Source organism: Myiozetetes cayanensis, unplaced genomic scaffold (genome assembly GCF_022539395.1).
Source record: "Myiozetetes cayanensis isolate MyiCay16 unplaced genomic scaffold, myiCay2020 scf3, whole genome shotgun sequence".
NCBI classification, from domain to species: domain Eukaryota; kingdom Metazoa; phylum Chordata; class Aves; order Passeriformes; family Tyrannidae; genus Myiozetetes; species Myiozetetes cayanensis.
This window is the reverse complement of record NW_026087521.1, coordinates 53,740,044-53,754,547: the sequence shown is the minus strand read 5'-3', so window position 1 is coordinate 53,754,547 and position 14,504 is coordinate 53,740,044. Positions and strand designations below refer to the sequence as shown.

General features: G+C 42.6%; 1 protein-coding gene across 1 annotated transcript; it reads left to right on the top strand.

Annotated features, from left to right (window-relative positions):
* Positions 1-6,855: 6,855 nt before the first annotated feature.
* ASCL4 (achaete-scute family bHLH transcription factor 4) lies at positions 6,856-7,422 on the top strand. Its single transcript, XM_050323720.1, has one exon. The coding sequence runs from the start codon at positions 6,856-6,858 to the stop codon at positions 7,420-7,422; it is 567 nt and encodes a 188-aa protein (XP_050179677.1).
* The last annotated feature ends 7,082 nt before the right edge of the window (positions 7,423-14,504 follow it).

Genomic DNA, 14,504 nt, shown 5'->3' with positions numbered 1-14,504 from the left:
GGCGGGCCCCGGGCGGGCCCCGGGCGGTGCGGGCCCGGCGCGGGCGGGGGAGGCGGGAGCGGGCGGCGGTGATGGCGGCGGGGCGGACGGCGCCGCTTCCTGGCTGTGGCGCTCGGCGGCGGAAGCGGCGCCACCGCCCCGGCACTCGGGCGCTCACCGCCCGCCCCGGCCCCGGCCGCTGACCCGGAGCCCGTGCCCAGCGTTCCCCGTGCCGCCCCTCTCGGGAGGGCGCGGTGCTTCCGCGGTGTTTTTCCACACAGTGTTTCCACGCAATATTCCCACACAATATTCCCAACACAATTCTCCCAGCTATGTCACTGCATGCCGGTTACATCCGTATATCTGTCTGCTGTCATTAGAGGGTTGTGTCTCACGTCCTCCGGAGCCATCACCAGCTGCCTTCTGGACGTTATCGTTCAGTTATGAACTGATTTATGGCTCATATGTACCATTCCGGTTGAGGCAACATTGCAAAGGAATCTCTCGATGCGTGCGAGTAGTTTTGTAGCTTGCCTTCGCCTGACACGTGGATAGTCATCCCATACACAGCTCAAATCAATCTACATGTTCCTTAAGTGCCGGGGTGAACAGCTGTTTCCTGAAACACCGTAATGTGGTTTGGTAATTTGGTTGTGCCTGACACATAAATGATGCCTCATTAAATGAGACATCCCTTGATAAGATGTCTGCTCAGGAGGAAACTCTCAGTGTTTTTCTGTCTGCTCTCTTTTGATCTGAACAACCTAAATGTAGGATCCGTAAGAGTCATTCCACCACCTAAAGGGCCTAAAATGTAGGATCTGAAAGGGTCATTCCAGTTCAGTACAAACCTCTCGGTTTTTCTAGGGGTGGAAACATGCTCTCCTCATTTGGCTATACCTGTCAGAAAGTTAAACACCTTGTATACACTAGCTCTTCCATCTCTCTGTGTAGCTGAAGGAGAGAAACAGTCTGTTGCAAAGAGTGCTTCATCCCATCCTGAGGTTGTTGTCTGAGATGTGTGAGAATTCCCTTTGTATCTGCCTTTCTATAGCTATGGTCTTTAACTGGGACCTGCATAATTGGTTTACTCTAAATATGTAACATCTAAAGGAGTACATTTAGGCAAAGTAAATCCAGGCCTCTGTCATTCGTGACCAAAAGAATGACCTCATTTAGTTTACCACATATCCCACAACCTCTCGTCCACTAAGCCAGATAATCCTTACCCTAACCATGAATGACTGTAGCTGAATTGGCCCACAAACATTATTTCATCAAGTCAAGAAGGAACTCATCAAGTTCTCAGGTTTTTAGGGACTGCTAATCTTGTGATGGGGACTTTATGCGTGTTTCATTTTTCTGTGTGTAGTACCACATATTCACATGGTTGGTGCTAATACTTCACATCTTTCTTAGAAACTGCAGCAAATTATTACAAGCCCAAAAGTCTCTCTCTTCACTTTGCATTCCCTAATACATAGGAGATGACAGGAGACCTTCCATTTTCAGTTCTCATCCTTAGGACTCTGTGGTTATGCTCAGTACATCTCAGTTCTGTCCTGAAATGCTAGGTTATCCCAACCCCTCAGCTTGTCTTAATGCCAATTATGATAGTGTAATTCTACCGCAGAAGTGCCCTGGTGCTGAAATCCTTGTGCTATTTCAGCTATCTGAGCTGAAAGTAATACTTTGAGCCTATGAGCCAGATTGGATGTAGTCAGACACAGATAAGAGTGGTTTTTTTCCTACTGTCAAATGTTAGTCCTTCGAGGTTCCAGCTTCTTTTGTAGTCACTTTACTCCATTGAACATGCAGTATCTTAAATCTTAACTAACAGTTTAAAGCACAAGTATCAAAGGAAGCCAGTGATAATATGAAGTGTCACTGAATGAGAAATTAATCTGTGTCTACAGAGATGTATGCTGCATGCCCAAGGTATTGTGATAAAACACATTTGGGGACTGTTTTTTCTGCAAGGAAAGATATTTTTTAATATACCAAACAGTTTTATTATATGTGAAGTGTTTTGATAAGACAACTGCTCTATGTGTCCTGAAAGCTTGGTCCATTGACATTTATAGCGGTACTTGCTGCGTGAGGAACAAATTGCCAAGCTATTTTTCAAGTTGTCTTCAGATCCTGGAGACATACTAAAAAAGATAATGGAGACTCATGAAACCACAGAGGAAAGAAATGCAGTAAGCATGCTTCAGTCCTTCCCTATAGTGTGAGCCAAAGTCCCTGCTGGACCATGCCCACATCCTGGTATGATCAGTTCTCCTCTGCTATTGCAAATCTGCCCTTGGGTTCTTTCTCAGATCAAGCAGAATTACACTGGAATGAAGATTATGCAAAAAGCAATGGCTGAAGCCAACTTTTTTAACATCAAAAATCCGAATTTCTCACCACCTTTTCAGGTATCCTTGTCAGCACTCTGCAGGCCAGTATGAAACCTGGGTAGTTTATGTGCAGCTCTCACTTCTAGCTATAAAGATGGAAAGACATGGCCTGTGCTTAAGGACAGAACAGGATTAGAGAGACACAAACCTATGGAATCTTGTATTCCTGTATCTCGGTGCCAAGTGAAGTTATTACTGTCATCCTGTGGTGTGCAGTTAACAAGAGAATCTGTTAATTGCGTATTTTTATATCTGTTAATAAATTGCAGCAGCCTAGACAAACTATGATATGTATAATAAATACTAAAATTTAATATAATTAGAGCAAATTAAAATATAGGAAGTGCTTGATGTTGTGAGAGTTTCTTTTGAAACTCCCCACAGATTTTCTTCTTCTTCCTTCTCAGTAATGTGTCTACTCATAAAACAGTTCAGACATCATCTTTTGGGAAATAGGTGGACTTGCCTGTGTTCTACTGACTTGCATTTCTACTACAGTCTTTCAGCTGATGACTTTTTTTTCACACAGATGGACATGGGGTCAAGGAGAATCTCTTTCTTTGAATGATTCAAAGTAGTTCAAAGTGATCACTGTGTAATGTCAATAGTGTTGTCCATTGTTCTTGTGGGAGTGTAATCATGTTGAGGGTTCTTTTGTACAAAGATTACATACTTATAGATATTGTGTTAGGATATATGCAATTAAAATCACAAATAAGTTATACCTGGAAGGAAGATTCCTTCATGTTTTATTTTTAAGTATGTCAGAAATATTTTCTATTAATTTTGGCTGGGTAATTAAGTGTTTATAGTGAAGTAAAAGGAAAGAGAGAAGGAAGGAAACCTTTTCAAATGCCATAGACAATGGAGTCTGTATGGAATCTCCCAGACTTTGTATTATAAAAGCAAAACAAAACAAAAAAACCCAACAACAAAACCACAAACAAACCAAGCAAACCAAACCAAACCAAAACATACAATATGTACACAAACAGTACGACCTTAGCCATTGTAGAGCAGTGAACAACATCTGATTTCTACCACCTGGAAAGCAAGTCAGGCCATCTGCTTTGTATCAGCATGGAGGATATTGCATTCTGGAGTCAAAGGATCGTCCAGACAAATGTGTGAAGAGGAGTTAATTGGAGAAACATTGTAAGAAAGAAGATCAAGGGCTTATCTTAGAAGAGGAACGTTGTCCATGTAGTCTTAACCTACTCTTAAAACTGAAAAGAATGTGTATTAACCTTTCCCTTTGGTGGGCCAGTCCTGCTACTTTCACTGTGTCTGCACATGCAGACATGTTGAGAAGGGCCTGCTTGCTGCAGAAATCAGTAGAGGAAGGAGACATTGGTTTAATCCTGCTCACACTATTAACAAGGACCTTCACTGAGATGTAGGGTGCGTTGGCCTTGCTGTGGCTCTCTTCCCAGGGGCAAATCCCTTTCCGAGCAAGTGACATTAGATTGTCAACAAGATATTACATTCATCAAAAGCCTCTGGTATATTTTCTTATTTCTGTCGCACACAAACACATTCAGACTTCAGAGTCCATTTGATATGAGATCAGCATCAGTCATTCAGATTAACAATTAACATCTACCTGTAATTTTTCTTCATGTATTTCCCTAAAGGATTAGCAATGTGGATTTTCCGTCAGAAGAGCAGATGTCTGTCTGGCACAGGTGCAATTGTGACACTCTGGGAAGTGCCGGTGGCCTGCATTTACAGTAAACATAGAAAAGAGGTCTGGCAACAGGGCATAGTACATTAGCATGACAGAACTGAAATGTAACCCTGTCTTTTGAACATGGCTAGGCTGCTGGCAAGGTCATGGAGAGCTGTGAAATGATCTGGCAGCTGAGACCCCCCAAGAGACACGCTTCAGGAATGCTGCCAGAGAGCAGCATTTTAAATCAAATCTTGACATGGATTGAATGTCCTTTTCCTACTTCAGGTATTTGCTTAGAGTTCAACATCCTCTGTTTTAGGAAAACTTAAATTCCTGGCCTACCTTAGCACTACAGTGAAGGAATTATTTTCTTTGAAGCATTCATTTCTGAAAACATTTCTTCTGGACAACAGAGTTTATAGTGCGAGTGATATTGAAAAGTCTATCCTGATGAACCATTTCTGAAGACTGCTTAAAAGGCAGAAAGACTCTCAATTATTTGATTATGAAATGAATTATACATACCATGGAGTGTTCCCCAGTAATTTTTACCTCACACCTACACATTCCACCGGAGCTATGGCACATATTTTGGAAGGATACTTGATTGTGACCGGAAAAGATCTCAATCCCTCATGAAAACCATTGGCTAATTCTTAATGGTGCTACAAAGCCTTCAGCTTCAAACACCAGTTCTTGCTAAGCCATGTTAGTGATGGAGGTGAAAGTAAATGGATGGTTGTCCTGGCTTTTGAGGCATTTTGGTGCTGATTCTGTCCTGACATAAACCAGAGTCCAGGATTATTCCCACTCAAGTCTGTCTGGAACAGTCTGCCTGTACGTTCACCATGCTTTGAAGATTACTATTGTTTTTTGAAGCTGCAGAATAGGCCAGCAAAGACACAATGGCTGACTTGAAAATGCATGCTAACATCACCGCTGCTGGTTTCTAATTCAGCAGAAACACAGATGTGTTTATCAGAGTGGAGGATGTTGTTTCAGTTACTCACACTACTGAGGCAGTTTGGCATGAAAGACTGAACAGGGTGGAAACTTTCATTTTGAGCAAAAGAACAGTTTTAATAGAGCCTACATACCTGTGGAGCCCCTGGTGGTCTAATGGTAAAGGCGCCGCGCTGTCACCGCGGAGACCCGGGTTCGATTCCCGGTCAGGGCCACTCCCGGGTAGGTGGGGCTCGTTAGCCCTTAAAGGCAACCCACCTACGTCCTGAGGACCTCGCTGCCACCGTCCAAGCTCGCTTGGCCCCGGCAGATGAACCTTAGGATTAAAGGGTGGGCTCAGTTCCGCGCACACTGTGTCTCACCTAAAAAATCCAATGCGCAGGCTGGAAGGTGGAAAGACCTTCCCCAGATCTTCGCTCGCGAAGGCTGGCCATTATTATTATTATATTATTATTATTATTACATACCTGTGCCTTTTCATGTCCGTCCCTTCCCACAGCTCTCCCACACCAAATGTTCAACTCCCCAGACTGATGGTCACCGAAAAAAGGAAATTCAGTTAACTGTTAAGATGTGTTTTCAACCAAAAATTTTAACTATGGAGCTCTTGAACAAAAATGTGGGAAAAATCAAAGACCCTCAAGGTGCTGCAGAAGAAGATCCTAACACAGCAGGGTATCTCAGAGGAAAGGCACACACAAGGACATTATGACCTTATACTGTCAAAAGTCCTTGTCTTTTGTCCACCTCTTTTCATTGGCAAGCTGCAGGCAAAGTGGAGGACACAGCACAGAGCTGGCAGAATCAAGAGGGATTTTCAGCTCTCCCATTAAAGCAGTGCGTAGGGTCCATCAGGTAAGTTAATATCTATGTAAACATCTACTAATAGCTGCACATGTGGCTATTGAGGCATCACCTTTTTATTTGTTTATCTGAGGCAGGTGCTCGAAGTGGTGACCAGGACATTCCTACAGTGAGCAGAAACTCTCAAAGTGTTGAAGATTTTTTGAAAATGCTCATGTTCAATTTGTGAAGCTCACACTTCTTGGAAAAGCCTCTCTTAGGGCGAAGAAAGCAGTTTTCCTCTTACACTTGCACGTATTGCATTCTTGATCTGACATGACTTGCAACCACAAGAGAGCACTCTTCCCTTTGAAGATTTCTCAGCTTCCCCAGAAAGCTAGAGACTTGCCATATAAGTTTTGCAAACTGCTTGTGAGCTGTTTCAGTTAGACCAGAGCAGCCGAAACAACAAAGCTTGCAGTTGTCTTTTGGATTTCATTGTGAAAAGCCTTTGGGTAGTTTTCAGATGACAGAAGATCCTTGGTTCCTGAAAGGGAGGAGTTCTGCCAAAACTTTGAAGATCCCTGTAAACTTTGCAAATTACCCATCTTTTGGAGGCAATTATATCAAACGATATCGTGGATTACAATACATGAGAAGTGTTTAGAGCCTGGAAGATTATTTATGTTTGGCATTAACTCTTATGGTCATAATTTCAAGTGGAGAGAAAAGAAATACACAGGAACCCTCTTATTATCTTTTGAAATATGAAGATCAGAGGAAAAGAAGGGTTTAAAGTGTGCAGCGATGGTCCTCAAAACCTGTCTGTACATTAGCTGGCATCCTACATGTATAAAAACAACAAGGCTTAGAGCTGATTTCCAGGCACAGAGTGGACCTCATGAATTGTTAGCTGTGCTTTGAGATCTGAGGTTTTTTATACAACACAGGAAGAAACTGCAGCCTGCGGGGCACAGCACCCACGCAAATGTTGGATTAATACATTGGAAGCCAAATTCAGGAACTGTCATTCCACTGGTGAGAAAAAACAGAAGCATGGACAGCAGTAAAGATGATGACAGACTATTGAACAGGATTGCATTTCCAGGAGCTATGTCTCTGGCTAACAGCCATGTGCATCCCCATGGGATACCCCTGAGAGAGCCCTTTGGGGTTCCCTTCCATCTGGACCCATCTTACTGGGAGCAAGCCTACAGTGGGCACACAGGTCGTATCTCCTACATCCCATTCCCTGGCTACATGGGCATCTATGATTATTCCTTTGAGCCTGCCTTCATTCGAAAGAGGAACGAGAGGGAAAGGCAGCGAGTGCGCTGCGTGAACGAGGGATACACACGCCTGAGGGAGCACCTGCCCAAGGAATTCACTGACAAGCGCCTCAGCAAAGTGGAGACCCTGAGAGCTGCAATAAGCTACATCAAACACCTGCAGAGCTTGCTGGACTGCCGTTCCTTAGGCTCTAACGGCAAGGAAACGCTCTCTGCCAAGGAGCTTCCAGAAGCTCTCAGTTCTGGTCCCCTGCGGGAGTGCAACAGTGATGGAGAGTCTAAAACTTCTTCAGCTTCATCCCCTTACAGTGAATTTGAGGAGACAGGCAGCTAGGTCTCCTCTCTGGAGACAGAAAGCTTCAAGTTCGGCTGAAAAAAAATTTAAAACCCTGGGGATTTTTCTGCAGATGAAAATTAATCCCAGGGAAAGGAAAAACAACTAGGGGAAAAAAAATAAAAAGGTATTTTCAGTCTGTCAAAGAACTTTAACTGTTTACCATACAAAACTTAAAGATGACTTGTAAGCAAAGAGATAATTCTCAGGTTGCTTCAGCTGTGTTACTAAGCTTCTTTGGACTGTTAAACTGGAGCAATGTTTGCATTCTACTTTTCTTCAGCTTTTATTCTGTTCTATTTTCTTTTGCCTTTCACTCGAGACAGTAAAACCAGATAAATCCATTTCAGGAAATTCCCCTCCCCTTCCTCCTGCTCTGCCCAGTAAGTTTTATTATCTGTTTTTCCTGACTGCTAACCTGCAATGCACTGCATTGCAAACACCTGGATGGGGAAAGGTAAGGTTTAGATAAAATGTCTTTCCCTAAATATTTTAGAAAGCTCACAGAAATACTTCTATTTCTGAAACAACAGTTTTAAAAATAAAAATAAGGCTAAGTTTGGGAATGAATTTCTCTTACAGCATCTTCTAAAGTGAAAGAAGTAGCTCATACATTGGACACTGACTATTTGGTGATTATTCTAAGGATAATAATTTTCAGGAAAAGAAAATTGGACACTTTAATTCTAATAAATGCTAGGAACAGGGAAACAGAGCTCTGTAAAACTGCACCTTCAAAAGCAAAGCTTCACTCATGATAGTGAAAAAATGCCTTTTTCCTACTTTTCTGAAAGTTGAGTTCATGGACAAAATAGTCTTGATTGTGTCTTTTTGGCAGATTGGAAATTATATGCTTAGAAATATAACCTGTAGTGGTTAGACACTGGTGTGTAGAAAAAGGGAAATGTTGAATATATCAGTTTACATCTGTATGAAAATGCAGGTATTTCTCCTTTCATTTATAATATGGTATCACTTTTTCAAAGAATACACCTTTTAAAATTAATATGTCAAAATCTATGGAATGTCTTTAATGTGGACTGTGTCTACTTAAAATAAGAATTTGTCTCCAAATTGCTCTAAAATCTTCCTTTCTCTGAGGCCAGATTTCTATATCGTTTGGCTATGTCCTTAAACCCCATTCTGAATATGGAGTAAACTTTTTACCCATGCACTTCCCACAGACCTTTCAAACTTTTGCTTTTTAGGCCTCATGTTGATGAAATGGTTTTGTATTTTTTTGCCTTTCCTTCATGTCATGCTGACTGAACACCTGGAAAAATACTCATGTATAAATAAGAACAAATACTGATCAAATACCTCAAAATGTGTCCATGAATTTCATTTAAATAAAAAGTTTAGTTAATCCTGGCTGTGTCTTTTTCACTTTCAATTGATAATAAATGGGAAAGTGCTGGTTGCAGGAGTAATGAATTCTCAGGATAGAATAGAGAAAATGGAAAGGAAGTAAATATGAACTGCTATTTTGTACCTAAATTTTTAATCTAGATAAAGAGCAGGTTTATGTTGTGGGCATCTAATAAGAATTATTTGGTATAAAAATACTCTGCTGCTTTCTAGAAGGCTTCTCTCAACATCTGTACACTTTTAGCTGCTGTGTCCGTGGCAGTCATGGGTGTTGTTCTTTATTCTTTACATGGCAGCCAGCTCCCTTTTCTAATGACTATTTTGTTTTTCTAAGGGCTGTTATTTTTGCAGAGGCTGCTTCCAAGACTCAAAAAATGTAGAGTTCTAATTACCTGGACAGTTCAGATCCAGAGCCAGTGCACTCATTTCTGGGTGTGCGAGTATTTATATTTCTTACCCAAGAAAGGAGAGAATGACGAGGTAGAGGACTGAATATCTGATTGGATTCCATTGTTTTTTGTCTTTTTTTATTTTCTTTGTGATCTCTGGCAAGAGATTCAACCTTTCTCTCCCTCTTACTCAGCTTGGAGATTTCTGGAAATGTGGTATTGCTGCTGGTAATTCTGTCCACAAACCTGAATTGAATTTCTCCCTCAAAGCAGAGATTAAATCTTTGTTATCTGTGAAAAACATACACTTCCTCAGAGTACCAGAGGCAAATTCTGTGAAACACAGTTGTTTGGAAAGCACTCTGAAGATGAAAAGCAGTTAATATATATACAACGAAAACAAACAGCCAAATCAAACCACTAAAAACAAAAACTGCCAGAATGACCACTACTTCATGGGCAGGATACCTCAGATAATGCCACAAATAAATGTTTAGGTCAGATTTTTATCACAGAGGTTTGACCCTTACAGAGCCTCAATCAATTCCCAAATCTTGGAGAGATGGTGCAGCGTGTCCACCTTTTCTGTGATCAGCTGGTTGGGGAAGTGAACTAGGCCGTGACTCTGCCCCCTTTCAGCTTTATCTCTCATGTGAAATATTCCTCCATGGGAGTCTAAGGGAGTGGAAAGCATCCAACCCCTGGGGCTGTGCTTGGCCATCTCCACATTAGGGTGTCTCTTCCCGTGTGAGGCACAGGCTGACCTCCTGCACAGCTACACGGGACTGGTTTATTTGTTGCATATCCTTAATATTCTGCAGTCAGAACCAAACTTGGATTTTGGGAAATAATATTCTGGAAAAGGCCTCTGGACCTCAAGTCAAGGAGACTGGTTAAAAGTCTACATTTCAAATTTTTTTAAGCTACTTTTTTTTTAGATTGTACATCTTTAACAGCTCTGGAGTTGTCCTTAAAATACCTCCCAAAGCAACCTCAACACTGGAGATGCAAAACCACAATGTCACATGTATTTTAATTTAATTTTATAGAAATAATAATTTCTGGATGAAAAGGAAATTCTTTTTGTGGGAAAAATCTGTCACGGATTGAACCACTCTCCTGAGGAAAGTTGTAAATTTTTATTTCTCCCAGTTCATGTTGTCGTGCAAACCTCTTGCACAATTTTAGCACAAGGAAGTAGAAAACAAGATTTCCCAAACATGGATCGGTGCTTCCTTACAGGCATCATCAAAGGTTTAAAGTGAATGCTGCATTTCAAAAGCTTTATAAAGCTGTTTCTGTCTAGACAAAGATTTTCTTCAAAGCTTCCAAAGTGTATCATTATCAGACTTTTAAAGCACACAATGATCGAACTTGTCACCATGAAAATTAAAGTTTTAATAAAAATGTTGACCAGAAGAAATCTCTCCATGTGGAACAATTACTATTTACAGGAAAGGTGAACAGTGATATCCGTAGGCAGCCCTGCTACAGCTTTATCCAACTCTTGCACACCAAATGCAGACACTTTAATCTTTCTATCAAACGTGAAAAAACCAGACATTTGAAGTCTTCTCTCTTCAGCTGTTAAATTACAAATCCATTTGCTTCTTGATATTATCAGCATTTTAAAGATGTGTAATCCTGGCCATGGGATTGCTTTTAATCCTCTAATAGCTATTTAGCTGACTTCTTTGTAAAAGCCCATCCACAATCCTTTCATGTTATATTACCCAGTGTCAATAATGTGGCCAAAGAAAACCAGAAGGCACCATAGAAAAATCATGTTCAGATTGTAAAGCAATCAGGGCCAATTTATCTCACTGCAATAAATAAACAGGGAATGTCCACAGAAAAATAAAGTGTCTTTGAAAACATTTGTCTCCAGCATACTTAGGCAGGAGGCAAAACAAGATCCAAAACATTTTGAAGAGAGATGCTTAAGTGGTACCAACAGGAGAGCTCTGCTGAAGTTAGCTGAGGTAATTGCTATAGCTGAGCAAGGTCTTAGTAAGGCTCTGAAAAACAGAGTCTAAGCAAATATAACTTTGGAGGGTGCTTCTCACTAGTAACCCTCAGCATACAGATAAATGGCTGTAGAGAAAGAGATAAATTTGTTCTAGACAAATAGTAAGACTGCAGCTGCACCGAGACCACCTCTGAGGCTGTCCTGCTACAGATCTGGAAGCTCTGTAAACACAAGCTGAGCACCTTTCTCCATCAACCTGAAGGTGTGCTTGTAAGTAAAAATCCACAATAAATGCTCTCTTGTGTCATTCCCACATTCTTACATTTTTTTTTCTACCTTACTGTGAATATATCCACGTACAGAGCAGTGGAAAAGTTCTTCAAGTTGCCCTTGCTGAGAGAACAAACTTAGAGGAGTGATGGCCCCCTTGAAAACTTTGGAGACCCTTTGGCTCACTTCAGATACGACTGGAGATAGAGGTCTCAAAGACGTGAAATTACTACATGGTCTATGAACACTGGTGGCACTAGTGTAGAAAAATATGCCAATTTAAAGACCTCACAAAGGGGAAAACTAACACTGACTTGTCTTTTCAGTTTGACCCACGGGATGGTCAGCCAGCCCATGGGCACCAGCCAGCCATCAGCAGGCACGTGTGCTTTGCACTGCTTCTTGCCTGTTCTACTGGGGCCAGGGGATGAGGAAATGAGCATTTTGAGGGATTTTTTAATTTGAGAGGGGGAAGCTGAATGACTGGTCTGTGGGAGGCTGAAAGGCTGAAAATGTGGGCAGTGAAGCCTGGGAGCATATATAGCACAAAGCCAAGCCAAACTGCATTTGCTGTGATGCTCACGAAGCACCTTCCTTGTCCCCATGATTTTATTTTGATATGGCGTGGTTCTGGGCATATGCAGCAGATTTTTGTGTTCTGTGGCTGTAAGCCATCAGCACTGAATCCTAACCAATCTCTTCTATCTGTACTGAGATCACAAAGAGAACAAATAGTTACAAATAAATGGAATTTTCACATTTTTTCATGTATTCACTGTAATGTTAGCATTATGCTATGCTAGGCTGCTCTCTTGATGTAGCTTTTCAAATGTAAAAAGCACTGAAGTCGTCCCAGGCTCAGCTGCTGAGGGTTTATCCCAAGGGATCCCTCATGTGGAGGTGATGTGTCCTCACACCCAGAGGCATTAAAGCTCTTTGGTGCTTAATGAATGAAACTGATAATAAACTGTGTAATGTATAAATGGAATAAGCCAGATGTACAAACACGGGCGTGTGTGTTGTGGTGTTTGTGCATGGGAAAAGGAAGAAGGATGGCAGAGGGGAGGGGAGAGAAGAAAGGGGTTTTGAATTGCAGCACACTGTTTGATATCGTATGGGCTGCATGGCTGAAACAAGGGAAAAAGCAAGAAATTAGATATGACACCTCTGGGGAGGATTAATTCCTGCAAACCAACCCAACCCAACCCAAAACTTAAAGTTAATATGTTTGCAGGGAAACCTTGTGGAGATATAAACAACCTGTGAGATTTTGCACTGCACAAATGAGAGCAAGCAAAGCAGTGACTCTCACAGACTGGGACTGAGAGGGAGCCATAGGCAGGGCTGGAGAGAGGCATGATTCCTTCCCTGGTCCCACTACCTTTCCAGCATTTAGAGTGCTTTCCTCCTTTCCCTGGCATATTTATTGTCCTCCACTGGGAGGAAGGAGTGGTCCTGCCCCCACCCTGGATGGCTTTGCATTTTGCATTTTTGGCCCAGGAGTGCCATGGGTTTAGGGAGGACTCAGCTTTGCCTCTTGAGGCTTTGCTCACTTCAGGCATCCCTCACAAGCTTGGCCATGGTCAGATACATCTGTCACAAAGCAGAAATAAGAGGTGCTCACCCAGCACCCTGATGTAACAAGGAATCTGGAGTCTGGACTTTGGGCAAAAGCCAAGCACAGGAGGTGCCTCTCTTAAAGAGGAATCGCTCTGCTTCCCTGCTCCTCCATTCCCCACACTAGGAGTGCTGCTGGAAAGTGTGGAGACATTGTGCTGGGCATCCCAGGGGAAAGGGAGAGTGCTGTCTATGTGAACAGGGGCGAGGGGACATGGACAAAGTCTGTCATGTGAACATTCACCCCAACACGGAGGAAAGAGGAATCAGAGCTGTAGGCTGGGCATACTCCAGTGGTCATGATGGAAAGCCTTGCTGAGGACTGTAAGAAAGGCTGTTCCCTGCTGCTGGTGTTTTTCACAGAGTAGATATGTGTTTACATCATGGTGATAATGCCCACCTTCTTTACCTTTTGCCATTTCCTATCAATCCCCATTGTTTCCCTCTTCTTTCTCCTGGCTGACCTTGTAGCCCTGGCTATTGCTATAGATGCAAGGGTATAGGGACACCTCCTGGCTGTGTATTTTGGGTCCTTCTCATAAAGTAGCCTGATTTTAGCATCCCTTCTTGCTACTGCCTTTCTGCTGATCACACTACATATATCCCTTGATGAAGATGGACGGGCCTTGCAGCAGCTGGGTGGGAAGTGTGCAGGGAGCTGCTCAACAAGCAAAATTTTAAATAAAAAAACAAAGCCCAACCTGTATCACAGAAGAAGGGGCAATATGATTTTACCACCAGCCATTGTACAAAAAGGGCTGAGACCACAGCATTTGCATGACTGCGAGTCTGTCTGGTTGAATCTCAGACAAACCACATTTATTTGCCTGCCATCACTTCTTGTTCATCTTTTCTTGTTCATCATTGGAAAATACCTCTGAGCATATTTCTTATCAAAGTGCTGAGCAGTTGTGAGCAGGCTGTGCTCTAGCTGGGGAACAGAGGGGAATATTACAGTGCTCAGCCCATCTGCTGTCAGGAGCTAAGTGATAAACCCAGATCACTTCAGCCATGGGTTTTGCCTCTCTTTCAACAACAGCATGGCCCGCTTCTTGCCCTCTGTGCTGGGAACACCAGTAGATCCTGCCCCATCTCACTGGAAAATATCACCAGACTGACCCTGTAATGCTTTACCAGGAGCTGGTTGCAACTGTGGTGCTGCCGGGATCTCACTGGGCTGCCTGTCCCCTGTGTGAAGCACATGAGCCCCCTGTGCTCATAGATACATCTGACCTTGCACATTACCGAGCTCTGGCATTGCAGAGCTGGCATCTGCACCTCCCCTCCCTTCCTCTCCTCTCTCCTGCCCCATTCCATTCCATTCCATTCCATTCCATTCCATTCCATTCCATTCCATTCCATTCCCATATATTACAGTTATAACGAGGGTGGCGGGGACGAAATAAATCTCCCTGCCAGTCTGTCAGGACAATGATGCTACTGGCATCCTCCTTGCCATGAGCACCCCA

What these genes read in the sequence shown, in the direction of transcription:
- ASCL4 (XM_050323720.1), top strand. Translation starts at nt 6,856, where the DNA reads ATGGACAGCAGTAAAGATGATGACAGACTATTGAACAGGATTGCATTT.